At 36.0% G+C, this 12,163-nt stretch overlaps 1 protein-coding gene across 3 annotated transcripts; it reads left to right on the forward strand.

Annotated features, from left to right (window-relative positions):
* Nucleotides 1-1,545: 1,545 nt before the first annotated feature.
* On the forward strand, nt 1,546-9,876 carry LOC147400453 (Thioredoxin z). 3 transcript variants are annotated; one of them, XR_015179341.1, is made up of 5 exons: nt 1,549-1,868; nt 2,006-2,128; nt 8,684-8,764; nt 9,189-9,426; nt 9,548-9,876. XR_015179341.1 is itself a non-coding variant. In XM_086446147.1 (4 exons), exons 1-4 carry the CDS (start codon nt 1,641-1,643, stop codon nt 9,303-9,305), a joined length of 546 nt encoding a protein of 181 aa, XP_086302273.1. In that variant the 5' UTR covers nt 1,546-1,640; the 3' UTR covers nt 9,306-9,546. The 3 variants fall into 3 exon arrangements, 2 of the variants coding, with proteins under 2 accessions (XP_086302273.1, XP_086302272.1); XM_086446147.1 differs by lacking the exon at nt 9,548-9,876 and having other exon boundaries at nt 1,546-1,868; nt 2,009-2,128; nt 9,189-9,546; XM_086446146.1 differs by lacking the exon at nt 9,548-9,876 and having other exon boundaries at nt 9,189-9,546.
* Nucleotides 9,877-12,163: the final 2,287 nt, after the last annotated feature.

Here is a 12,163-nt window from a genome sequence, read left to right on the forward strand (position 1 = left end):
AAGATGTTATAAATCTTTCATCCTTAAAAATTATACTTCAACCTTGGGCATGGAATGCTTGAAATAGTTTGATAGAAAAGGGTGGGAGTTGAAGCATTTTTAACCCATTTATCTCTCATGCCTCATAATGTACATTTTCATTATTTGCACACACCTATCTTTTCATATATTTCATGTTTTTTTTTGCCTTCTTTGAATTATATTTCAAAAAGGTCCACTTTTTGATGGAGAAAATGGGATGCCTAATACCTTCTCCATTCTCTAAATCAAACCTCTTTACTTAAATCATTGGTAAACCACATATTTTTCATTAATGAGAATCATTACAATGCCATATAAAAATTGATTTAAAAAAAAACTATTTTAGGAACCCATTCACATGCATTTCCAATAAAGAATGGTGGTGACTCTAAACCATGTAGTGTTGAAATTTTCTTAGTGTAAGTCCCATGTCTACATGTAACCTAACTTGACCCATGTAACATGTTTAATAAAATTATAGTCTTAATTGGAAAAAATAAATTCCATTTTCGCCCAAAAAAAAATAAAAATAAAAAATAAAGTCACACAACCATAAACCAATATGTACTAACCTAAATTAAATATCATCAAAACCACGACCAATTAAAGGAACGAGAAAATATGAAAACGAAAATGAGTAATTATTTGAAAATATCTTAAAACATCCTTTATATTTTACAAAATTTAAGTAAATGTTTTATGAAAAAGTTTAACGAAACCAACAAATGTTAGGTGCAATGGCCAACGCATCCCTCCAAAAAGGGAGAAGTTTTGAGTTCAAGCCCCCTCGTTAACCATCCACATGGATTTATCCATAGTTACTTGGTATGTGTGATTTTGTGGAGTATTGCATGTACTCGGGGGATTTGGGTGAGATATGGTACTCTAAGAGACCAATTGCCTCACCCCTGCTAGTCGAGCCTACTGGTTCGGAACCTTGTCATTAAAAATAATGAAAGAATAGTTCTACAAAATTTTAGCAAAAATTGGATAATTAAAAAAAACCCCTTAAATAATTGTGGATATTTGAGATATCTCATATATTTTGTGATTTAAAATGGCATGTTAATGACATAATAACTAAACGTGTCAAAATGGGTCAAGTGATTGACGTTCCTAACCTAAACCCGGCATTTAATAACCATGGTAGACAGGTTGACACTATTATGACCCATAGCCAAACCCACTAATTTTGTATTATTTTCGAGTAGTGTTAAGATTGCCATCCCTAGGTTTTGTTCACGTCAACAGTGTAAGAAATCTATTGTTCTCCCACTATTGTCAAGTCTGCACACTGTCGAAGAAAGTCACTTCAACATTTTCCTTTAATTATTAAGAGAAGGATAATGCTGAAGTAACATTAAAATTTACATCGATTATGACATTCTGATGTGGTGGTGGTGCACACGTAACCATAGATGATTCTTAGAAGAATATACCAGTCAATATTGTGGACGATTCAAGACTGGGATGAATCACCTGAGTCATCTCGGTATCGGATGAGTTTTAAAACCAAGGAGGAGTGCGGAAGAGAGGAAGACAGACAATTTCTAAGGGGCAAGTGGGAAACCAAAGTCCATCGGTAATTCGTTTGGGATTTTAGTCTGTCTGGGTGACGAATGGCTGCCATTCAAACCACACCACTATATGGCGCCAGCTTTGCGTTTCATACTTCTTCTCCACCATCTCATCTTCTCCTCTCCTTCAGAACCCATCAACCAAACTTGCTGTCTTTTACTACTAACACACCCTCTCACCCAACCATTTTTAAAACAACAACATCAACAAGAAGAAAGTTACTCTGCAAACCCCTCTCTGCCAAATACGTCAGAGAAGATTATCTAGTGGTATTTAAGTAATATTGTTTCTTCTGCTACAGTTCTTCCTACTTTTGGTGTCTCATTTCTCTTTTGTAGATGGGCATTTTTTTATTATTTTTTTTAAATAAAAATTATTTGTTTATGTATTTTTGGATTTTTGGCAGAAGAAAGTATCAGCCAAGGAGGTGGAAGAGTTGGTAAAGGGGGAGCGAAATGTTCCACTTGTGGTTGATTTCTATGCCACATGGTGCGGCCCCTGTATTTTGATGGCCCAGGAGCTTGAAATGGTACATTTCTTTTTCTTTTTCTTCTTCCCATGTCTCTGTCTTTTATATTTTTATTTCAAATTTTTTTTTTTTTTTTTTTTTTTTGTGCATGCTATAGATTGATTTAACTCAATTGTAGTTAATATTAGTAAGTATTGTCCGTGGATTGCAAATAATCGTGTTGTTGTGAACTAAAACATTTATCGGCTTAACTTTCCACGCAATTGCCTGGTTACTTTTGGTATATTGTTTTGGGTTTGTACCGTTTGGTATCAGAGCTAACACCACGGCTCAGGTTTTTACCCTAGAAGGAGTGACTTGGGGAACGGGCTACCTTGGGGCTAAAGAGAAGTGTACGAGTGAAGTGCCAAGTTAGCTAAGTGGTAAGAAATGTGGAGTATTGTTCCCATGTCCTAGGTTCAAAAAACCCCTTGAACCCAACTTCATCTAACCACTAATCCTATACCTACTAAAAAAAAAGAAAAAAAGAAAAAAAGAGTGGGCATCAGGTGGGCCTTAGTGGAAAGGGTGATTTGGGGGCATGGAAATAAATGTACTAGAGTGAAAGCCGCTGCATAGTGGGTTGCCATGAACGTTCACTGCTGAGTGTGGTTGTATGGTTTTACCCCAAAGAGATAAGGGCTTAACTTTCCAACCCACTAACACCTAGGTATGGTTGGTTGGGTTCATATCATGTGGTTTACTTGGAGATAAGATGATTGATGTTGAATATTTAACTAGTTGATAACTATGAATTAAAGTTTCGCCAAAGGAAAAAAAATACAGCACGAAAGAGAAAGCAAACTCATAATGAAGAACATTCTTGAATTATTCTAATTGTGAGCTCAAGTCCCATAAGTTGATCTATTGAGGTTTCAATCCCTTTTGCCCATAACGTAAAAGATAACATTAATTCTGCTGTAGAAGGCACAATGAGACACCCATGGCTGTTCACCTCCAATGGAAGGGAGGAGTAGTCAGGGGTAAGGGCACTTTAGAAGGGATAAGAATTTCTTTGAATCCATATAGTTGAGCTACAAACTGGCTCGTGAAGAGAAAATAAAATAAAATAAATTCTAGATCTTTTTGTCATCACTGTGTTTGGTCCTGTCAAATAACATCAAAGATTCAACATGTCGATGAATATGAGTTCTACATTGAAATATTGGGAAAACTTCAACAACTATTTGGCCCATTCTTTATAGACAAGAAAAATGGGTATGGATCATCGTGGCATTTGGTGCTACTTGTGCATACCCAATAAAGATACATCCACTTTTCATGTTGAAACGTTGTCCCTGAGTATAAACCTATTTGCAAACATTTTAAGATTTGCTTATTTTAGAGATGTTAGCTTGTTTGTATATTATCATCTTATTAATGGTTTCAATAATTTAGGAGTTCAGATAAGAGCCTGGGTAAATCAAATCTGCTGTGAAAATGAGGTTCACTTTTTTTTTTTTTTCCTGTTTTGATATTTGTATTGTATCAAAGTCTATAAAAGCTTATCAAGTATATATGCATTTAGCTATTAATTCTCTCTCATTTGTCAAGCTTCTATATACATTTAATCATTTATTTTTCATCTATGTATCAATTAGAATAATAGGAAAGGTAGCTATGTGCATAGCTTAAAGTTTCATATCATTTTGGAATGTTTCATCCAATACATTCTAGTTTCAGTCGAGGGTGAATGGTAACATTGATCCCAAAATATTGAGGGCTATTTGGAAGGAGAGAGTTGGGGGTGAAAGTTGGCAACTCACAAAAGTTGATATTTGTGCATATTTGGAACACCCAACTTCAGAAATTTGTAACCCTCCAAGTCTTCATGACTCTTATTTTTAAGGAGTTGCAGCCTTCTACCTATGAGGAGGATTAGAACTTCTTATTAGGTGATAGTTAATAACTCACCCTATGCCTGATAAAAGAAAGCAAATGATGATGATGATGACGATGATTATGATGTTGATGAAGAGGACAACAAGGAGGATGATGACACTACAATCGACATCATTTGAGTTTTGAATTCCATGGTGAATTCTCACAAGCAACCAAAAGTAGAGTTGTAATTAATTGGAGTTGTCAACTTTCAATAATTGAACTTTAGAAATCCAACTCTCATATGTTGAGCTCCACGAACCTAACAAATCTTGAATGTTTTGGGAACATCTCAAATTGGCTTTGAATGTTTTGGAATGTTTCAGTCAAGACTTGATTTTTCTCCCAAGTGAAACATTGCCTTGAGCCAAGATTTTAAACCTTGTCTATGAACACCATGGGATGTAGAAAATGACCTATTAAGAGGTGTGTGTTTAGGTGAGTTATCTGTCACTTGTTTGCTATTGGTTAAGAAAAATAAACCACTAGACATAGTTTGATAAGTTTTTAGTGTTGGAGTGATGAGATCCAAAAGTTTACTACTTATAAAAAAATGTTGTTAGAGCAAAAAATCATGATGCAAGACTTGGCTTCAAATTAGAAGTAAGGAACAACCTGAAAAATGAGTTAAGTAAGAAGCAAAGAAAGTAGTAAGTGGTGCAAAACATAAGGCTTATGGTGATTTATACCCCCAAAAAATTGTTGGGTCCAAAAGAGGATGAGAGGGAAATACTAGTGACATGGATGCATTAAGAGTGAGTACCACAGTGTCTTTTTGGCAGGGGACTGGGAAATTAAGAAAATGGAGGGGGTTAAAATTGTTGTAGGATTAGGGTTAAATGAGTGATAGAAGTTTTGACTTAGGGCCAAAGATGGTGCTGAGAGGTTTTTTGCCCAGCGATTTCATAGGAGAAATTGGCTTGTGTTGGAAAACTAAGTTTTTTACAAAATTTTGGAGACTAGAGATATGCCAGATGAATGGATGAGGAATACTATGGTAAGAGGAGCTCTAGAAATTTATAAATAACTCAGTCGTCCCTTCCTTGAGGGCATCCAATTTTCAATGAACACAAAAGAATTCATCTCTCTCTCTTTCTCCCCATTTTCCTATCTTCCCATTCAAACCTCCATCAAATTCTGCTAGTTACTTCCTTCTCAATTTCCTTTAAGGTGTTCTCTCTTAGATTTCAGAGAAGGAAATCGATTTTAGCTCTTTGTGTGGCTGTGCTGTTTCACACACTTTCTCGATCGCTCTCATGCTTACCAAATTCTGTAAATTGGTGGCAAGCCTTTCGGGTATTCTCCTACAAAATTTTCGGATACAAAGAGGTTCATCTTGCAAGGACGTCCTACTCTTATTCTCTGAAACTATTCCAACGACCATGTACTCCTCACGCCAACTTTGTTTTTTAGTTCCTTCAAATATGTATCGAGTTTGGATTAATTTGTGGCATCATAGTTTTAATTTTCAATAAATCTTGCATGGAATTGAAATCATCCCCAATGGGGTTGAGCTAATGTTTTACTTCAAATATATATATTTTTTATTTCTTTTATTTTTTTGCATAGGTCTTAAATTTTTGTTGGAGTGCATTGGGTTTAGTGTTTGCTGCGTCTTGTAATTTTTTTCAAAGTAGAGACAAAGAAAGACATTGTGTTTTTGTCTCATTCAAGCACATGCTTATTGCAAGATAATTTGATCCATCCACCCATAAGCTTGTTTCATGCATGCAGGTTATTGTTTGGAGATATGGTTGTCAAACTATTGATATAGGCTTGAAACAACTTTGTTTCCTTGTCATGGTTAACGCAACTTATTGCAGGACCTGCGTTTGTATGGTTTAAATGTTTTCTTCATTCTTTCAAGAGTGGTGCAATGGAATTAGTCGACTATAAGTTTAGTTTGATGATTATATATTGTTTCTTTGGTTTAACCCTTGGCTCACATATCGAAATTTTGATATTCTATTTTTGGAGAATTGAATTGTTTATATATTTGTATTGGATCAGTTATGTGTTGGCTTTGGGATTATTTATTTGATATTTTGGGATGACTTCATCATGACAAAAGGGACATTAATCGAGGCCCATTACTCTTAGCTCTAGCAATTTTGACACTAGTCCATCTAGGTCAACCTTTTAGTCTAGTCAATGGATCGTAGTAGAGACCAACTTTCGAGTTTGGCAAAACCGGTGCCTAACACCTTCCGGATTCGGTAACCAAACCCCTTATTCAAGATCTCTATCGTAGACCAACCCGAATCAAATTCGATGTCAAGCTTTTGGTTTCTAGAGGTGACACCCAAATGGAACCCACACGCGGGTCGAGGTGCTTTCAATATCAATCTCGTAGCACTGCCTGAACAAACAATCTAAGAAAGAATCTGTCTCTTCATTAATGATGAAGCCAAAAGCTTAAACCTTTTCTTATTCAACGCCTTAATGGTTGCAAATGACTCTACTTATATCGATCTCATAGGATGACCAGAATGAACAGTCTATGAAAGAACTTGACTCATAACTAAAGGAGACTCGGGGCTCGGGGGGGGGGGGGGGGGGGGGGGGGGAGACAATCTACAAGTCTTGATGCTAGGCATTGGAGAAATAAGTGGAACACCCCACATGGTAGCAACCTTCATGTTTTATGCCAGTAAAACATCCACTATTTTAGTATTTGAAAATGTCAATCCCATTTTTTTTACAATTTGATGTGGAATCCACCTTTAATGATGAGAATGCCTCCAAAGATTGTTATATTTCTTTCTTTCCAGTGGTGTCAAATGAAGGAAGAAAAAATGACTCTAAGCATAGTAGAATTCAACTTGTTGCAATCAAACAAGCTTTAGTTTAGTATTGCCTTTACTTTGCAGAAGGTGTTGATGTTGACAACTCTAACAGATCTTTTATAAGGATGGCTGACTTGAGAGAGCTGGGTGCAATGGCTCAATTATGATCCCGGTTAGTAAAGAAAACCGCAGTTAGATTGAGAGGTTTGTTGCATTCTCAGCTTAGTCGAACAATAAGGGAGTTTGGGACTGTGGAAAATCATTGACCATCCAACGGTAGAAGGAGATCCTGTCGTTTCATGCATTTATTGAATTCAAACTAAGTCTTAGTAGAGGACACCTGGCTTTGCTCGTAGTTTCTGGTGGTTTGTTACTTGTTGAAGACCAGGTTGAGAAAATGTATGCTGGGGTGAAGATGGTTTTTGACATGGTTTCTGGATTTCTTTCTTTGATATATTCTTAGATTCTATGCTACGATTGGTTCTTCTTTAAACTTTGAAGTGTTTTTTGGTTGGTTTATGACACGATCCTTGAACATGGATTCTAGGTGGAGTATGCCTTTTTTCTATACTAACTTCTAATTGTGGATTATGTACTTAGATACTTATGGCTCTAGTTTTCATTTTCTGCAATACAGCGGCAATTGAAGTTTGCATATTCACTTGGTTTTATAATGTTTAGGTAATAATTGTTCATCTTATTCTATCTTTATTATGTTTTTAATCCAAAATAATGTGGGTCGAGATAGTGGAAGCAGATTTGAAGTCATTGTCAATAACAGAAGACTTGGCTTTAGACAATGGAATGGAGGAATATAATTCGTTTAGCCGACCCCAAATCTTTGGGATAAGGCTTTGTTGTATTTTAGTATTTAATCTGTTTAACGCAATGGTGGGTCCCACTCCAGCTATAGTTGTGGTGTATAAGCATCCTGCTCCAGCTATAGTAAAGTGGGTCCACACTACCCCACTCTATTGCCTTTCCTCTCACCCTCTTCAACTTTATTATTACTTGTCCAAAAAAAAAAAACTTTATTGTCTTTGCTCTCCTCCCCCCCGCCTGCTCCTTTTAATAATATCCCTCCAATTTTACCGTCTTTCCTCTTTTACCTCTTTTTTCAATAGTACTCCTCTAACTTTCAGGAACTTTCTTCTTTTACCCCTTTTTTTAATAATACCCCTCTAACTTCACTAACTTTCCTCTTTTACCGCTTTAAGCCCCAAAGAGATGCCCGTGCCATAGGCACAAGCAAACTATGGTATCCCTATAAAGTCCCAAGTACCACTCATTAAGGTTTCTACCCGCCATTTTTGTGGGCCGATTGACACGAAGTATGCTAATTCTAGTTATTTTCATTATGGTCGATATTGGACTATCATGACTCAGACCAATGTACCATTTTACCCCATCTGCTTTCATTTCAGAAGTAGAGCATTCTTTGCTAAAAGAGAGCTCTAGTATTAATGTTTCAAACTGCTCATTCAAGATTGTTGGAGATGAAAAGCTTTCCTTTCTTATTTAGTGCAGAATTGCGTTTTAAACTCTTAACAAACTGAACTTTTCTCTCATGCTATGGTATGTCTCCATTGGGACATTATAAGGGAAGAACGTTTCTAATGGTGGGTTCATTTTCTTGAAAATACGGAAACCTTCCGTGTAGACACAAGATGGCCCCACTTATGCTAAATTCTGAAAATATGGAAACCTTCCTTGTGGACTGGCATTTAGTGAACTCTCTACCTTATCAATTACTGCACTAATTTTCTTATTGATGCTGAAAAGTGTGAGACTGAATGAGTTGGATGTGTAAGCTTTCATGTAATACATCCCAAGAACATTTCTGGTTTGCCTGTTATGGGGTTTCTCTGCAACAACACTAACAACATCTGGTGTCAATTGCATGCTGCAGCTTGCCGTAGAGTATGAGAGCAATGTATTGTTTCTGAAGGTTGACACAGATGATGAGTATGAATTCGCCCGTGATATGGAGGTATTGCTCAACTTGCTTGCTATTAACCTCTCGTAAGCTCTGTATGATTGAACATGGAAAATGGGCGGGAAAATCATTTTCCCTGGGAAGTTCAGGTGTATGATTGTGCATTTTCCATGGAATTCATTTTCCCAGCCCAAGCTATTTTCTACCTTGGCCTTTTTCTATCATAATAACCTCATCTCTCAAAAGTAAAACCAACTCTCTTTTTTCACATTTTCTTAGGTCCCGTCAAACATCAGAATTCATTTTCCCATGAATTCCCTTGAAAAAGAATTCCCAGCTATCATATAGACCAATAATTTTTAATTTTTCGAAAGATGACCGATAAATATTTTATTTCTAAGAATGTCCATTGTTATTTGAGCTTGGCTGCATATATGTCTTGAAAGAAGAAACTTCATCAAATAAATTTGTTTTACAGGTCAGAGGGTTGCCGACTTTGTATTTCATCAGTCCAGATCCAAATAAGAATGCAATCCGAACGGAAGGGCTTATCCCGACACAAATGATGAGGGATATCATAGATAATGAAATGTGAGGGATGATATCATTGCTGCTGCTTAATTCTGATTTTGATTTGGAGAAATTGATTCTAATCTTGTTGTTTGGAGGATCGGTATGTGAGCAGTTTATGAACCCAGTAGCGACTTCAATATGAGGTGAGTGGTTGTCGGTTTAGCAATTTCAGTTTGCCCAACAGTTGATTAAACAAGATCTGTATACTTGCTCAATTAACTATTTGGAACAGTCTTTTTATAGTTATTTTCTTTTTTGCTTAAGCTAAAATGCTCTTGACAAACATCCTCTATCGAAGGAGGCTCAGATTATCTTTCCAAAGGTGGTTCTTGTATCAGGTCTTCTTAGTGACTAAATTTAACAATGTCGACTCGAATAAAAATCAAAGAGAGGACCACCATTTGTTGGTCGTTGTCTTAGTTTGGAAGATCTTCTGAATGGAGACACGTGGGTGTAGTAAGTTAATGTGGTACATTGAGATGTGTGAATTCATGTCACACTCAAGGGTCATGAGAGGACTGAAAAATCAAAGCTAGTAAGACTGATGGGTTGTACCATCTTCAGACTTGGTCCTCTCTTGCTTTTCATTTCGATATTTTATTTTGTTTCTTTTAATTTTTTTAAAATCAATTGGCAAGTCTGTTTTTATTGGTCAGAAACCAAGTTTGGTGGTGGTGAGTATTAAAGCTCTGAGATCTGAGTTTTGTGTGAGTATTAATATGTTGATGGGAATAGGCTAACTATAAAAGAATAGCATTGGGATTTTCGACCTACAAAGATGAGTCAAATTTGCAATGTAGCCAAAATCATTTAGTCGGTTTAGGTTCTGTATGGGCCCGATTATGTTTGTGTTTGATTTTGGATAGTCATCTTAGGGATCCATTAAGAGTTAGGTATTCTAATTATCAAATCAACACATTTTGTCAATACATCGTATCGAATCTAAAACTTGACCAGTTGCACATAGGACTTTACAAGGAGGCGGTGCGTGTGACCATGGGATTAGTCTTATCTGAAGGGTGGGGATACTCATGATAACCCCTATATATATATATATATTAGCATGTTCGACATCCTACTATTTACCCAATGTTGTGCCTTACGTGTTTTGTCCTACTGTAAAGATCATTCTCACCAAAAATTAGCTCATTCCAAAACTTTTAACCCCATTAAAATGGTTGACAAAAAATGGATGGTCCACGATTCTTCAACTTGTAAACATGGGGTTAGAAGTTTCGGGATGGGTCGATTTTTGGTGAAGATGATCTTCTCACGATAGAGATTATCCTCACCAAAAATCAGCCCATTCCAAAACCTCTAACTCATGTAAGACAAAACATGTAGGGCAAATGGTAGGGGTGCCGAACATTTTTCATATAATATATATATATAATATTTTGTGGAGAATTAAAAATGATCAATACTAGTTGCCCTCATATATATATATATATATATATATCTGTGGGAAATGTTCAGCACCAAACATTTGGGCAAAACATTTTTCAAAACATGGGTTAGAATATATATATATATATATATATAGGGTCGGGTTCCTGCGACACACATTGCGACAACGTGTTTGTCTTATACGGGCAAAAATGTTTGGAATGGGCTGATTTTTTGTGAGGATGATCTCTGTGGTGAGGGGATCATCTTGGCAAAAAATCATCCCATTCCAAAACTTGTAACCCCATCAAAATTGATTTACAAGAATTGGACGGTCTATAATTTTTCAACAAAAATTGGACGGTCTAGAAGTTTCATAATGAGCTGATTTTTGGCAAGGATGATCTCCTCACCACAGAGATCATCCTCACAAAAAATCAGCCCATTCCAAACATTTTTGCCCATATAAGACAAAACACGTTGTCTATATGTGTGTTGAAATGGTTGTCGTTTGAACCTGGCCCATATATATATATATATATAGGGTCGGGTTCCTGCAACACACATTGCGACACACATATAGACAACGTGTTTGTCTTATATGGGCAAAAATGTTTGGAATGGGCTAATTTTTTGTGAGGATGATCTCTGTGATGAGAGAATCATCCTGGCAAAAAATCATCAAATTCCAAAACTTCTAAGCCCATCAAAATTGATTTACAAAAATTGGACGGTCTATAATTTTTCAACAAAAATCGGACGGTCTAGAAGTTTTGGAATGGGATGATTTTTTGCCAGGATGATCCCCTCACCATAGAGATCATCCTCACAAAAAATCAGCCCATTCCAAACATTTTTGCCCATATAAGACAAAACGCGTTGTCTATATGGTTGTCGTTTGAACCTGATCCTATATATATATATAATAATTTGTGGAGAATAAAAATGATCAATACTAGTTGCCCTCCATCTTAAGAATTTACCCTACTTAAAGACCACCCACTTCATTCTTACAAAAAGTCTTACATCTGGGAGGTTTTCCCAAATTAAGATCTTTCGACAATCATGTTAATAGAAATAAAGATAAGATAAATTTAGAGAATTAATCAAAACGTCTTTTACTTATGTGTTGATTTTAATATTTATAGACCCAAAGAGTCTTCATTTGAAAATCTTTCTCATGAAAATCTCACAATAAAGTTAATTTTTTCGGAAGAGTGTGTTTTGCATACCAAGGAGACAATGTGAGTCTAAAACGATATATTAAAACTAGAGGGATTCTATTGCCTCACCAACGTTTACTAGGAGCACCCTAGGATGTGTGCTAATTCTGACATATGAATTAGGGTGCTCTTAGTAAAAGTTGGCGTGGCAAGAGAATATTTATTCTCTAAAACTATTTTATTTATATTTATATTTATAAACTTAGTAAATTTAAATTTGATTCTCGAGTCAATTTAAGGGATGGCTCTATTTGCACACACTGAAATGGCT

The sequence above is a fragment of the Akebia trifoliata genome, chromosome 6, assembly GCF_017979445.1.
Source record: "Akebia trifoliata isolate Shusen 1 chromosome 6, ASM1797944v1, whole genome shotgun sequence".
In the NCBI taxonomy this organism is placed as follows: Eukaryota; Viridiplantae; Streptophyta; class Magnoliopsida; order Ranunculales; family Lardizabalaceae; genus Akebia; species Akebia trifoliata.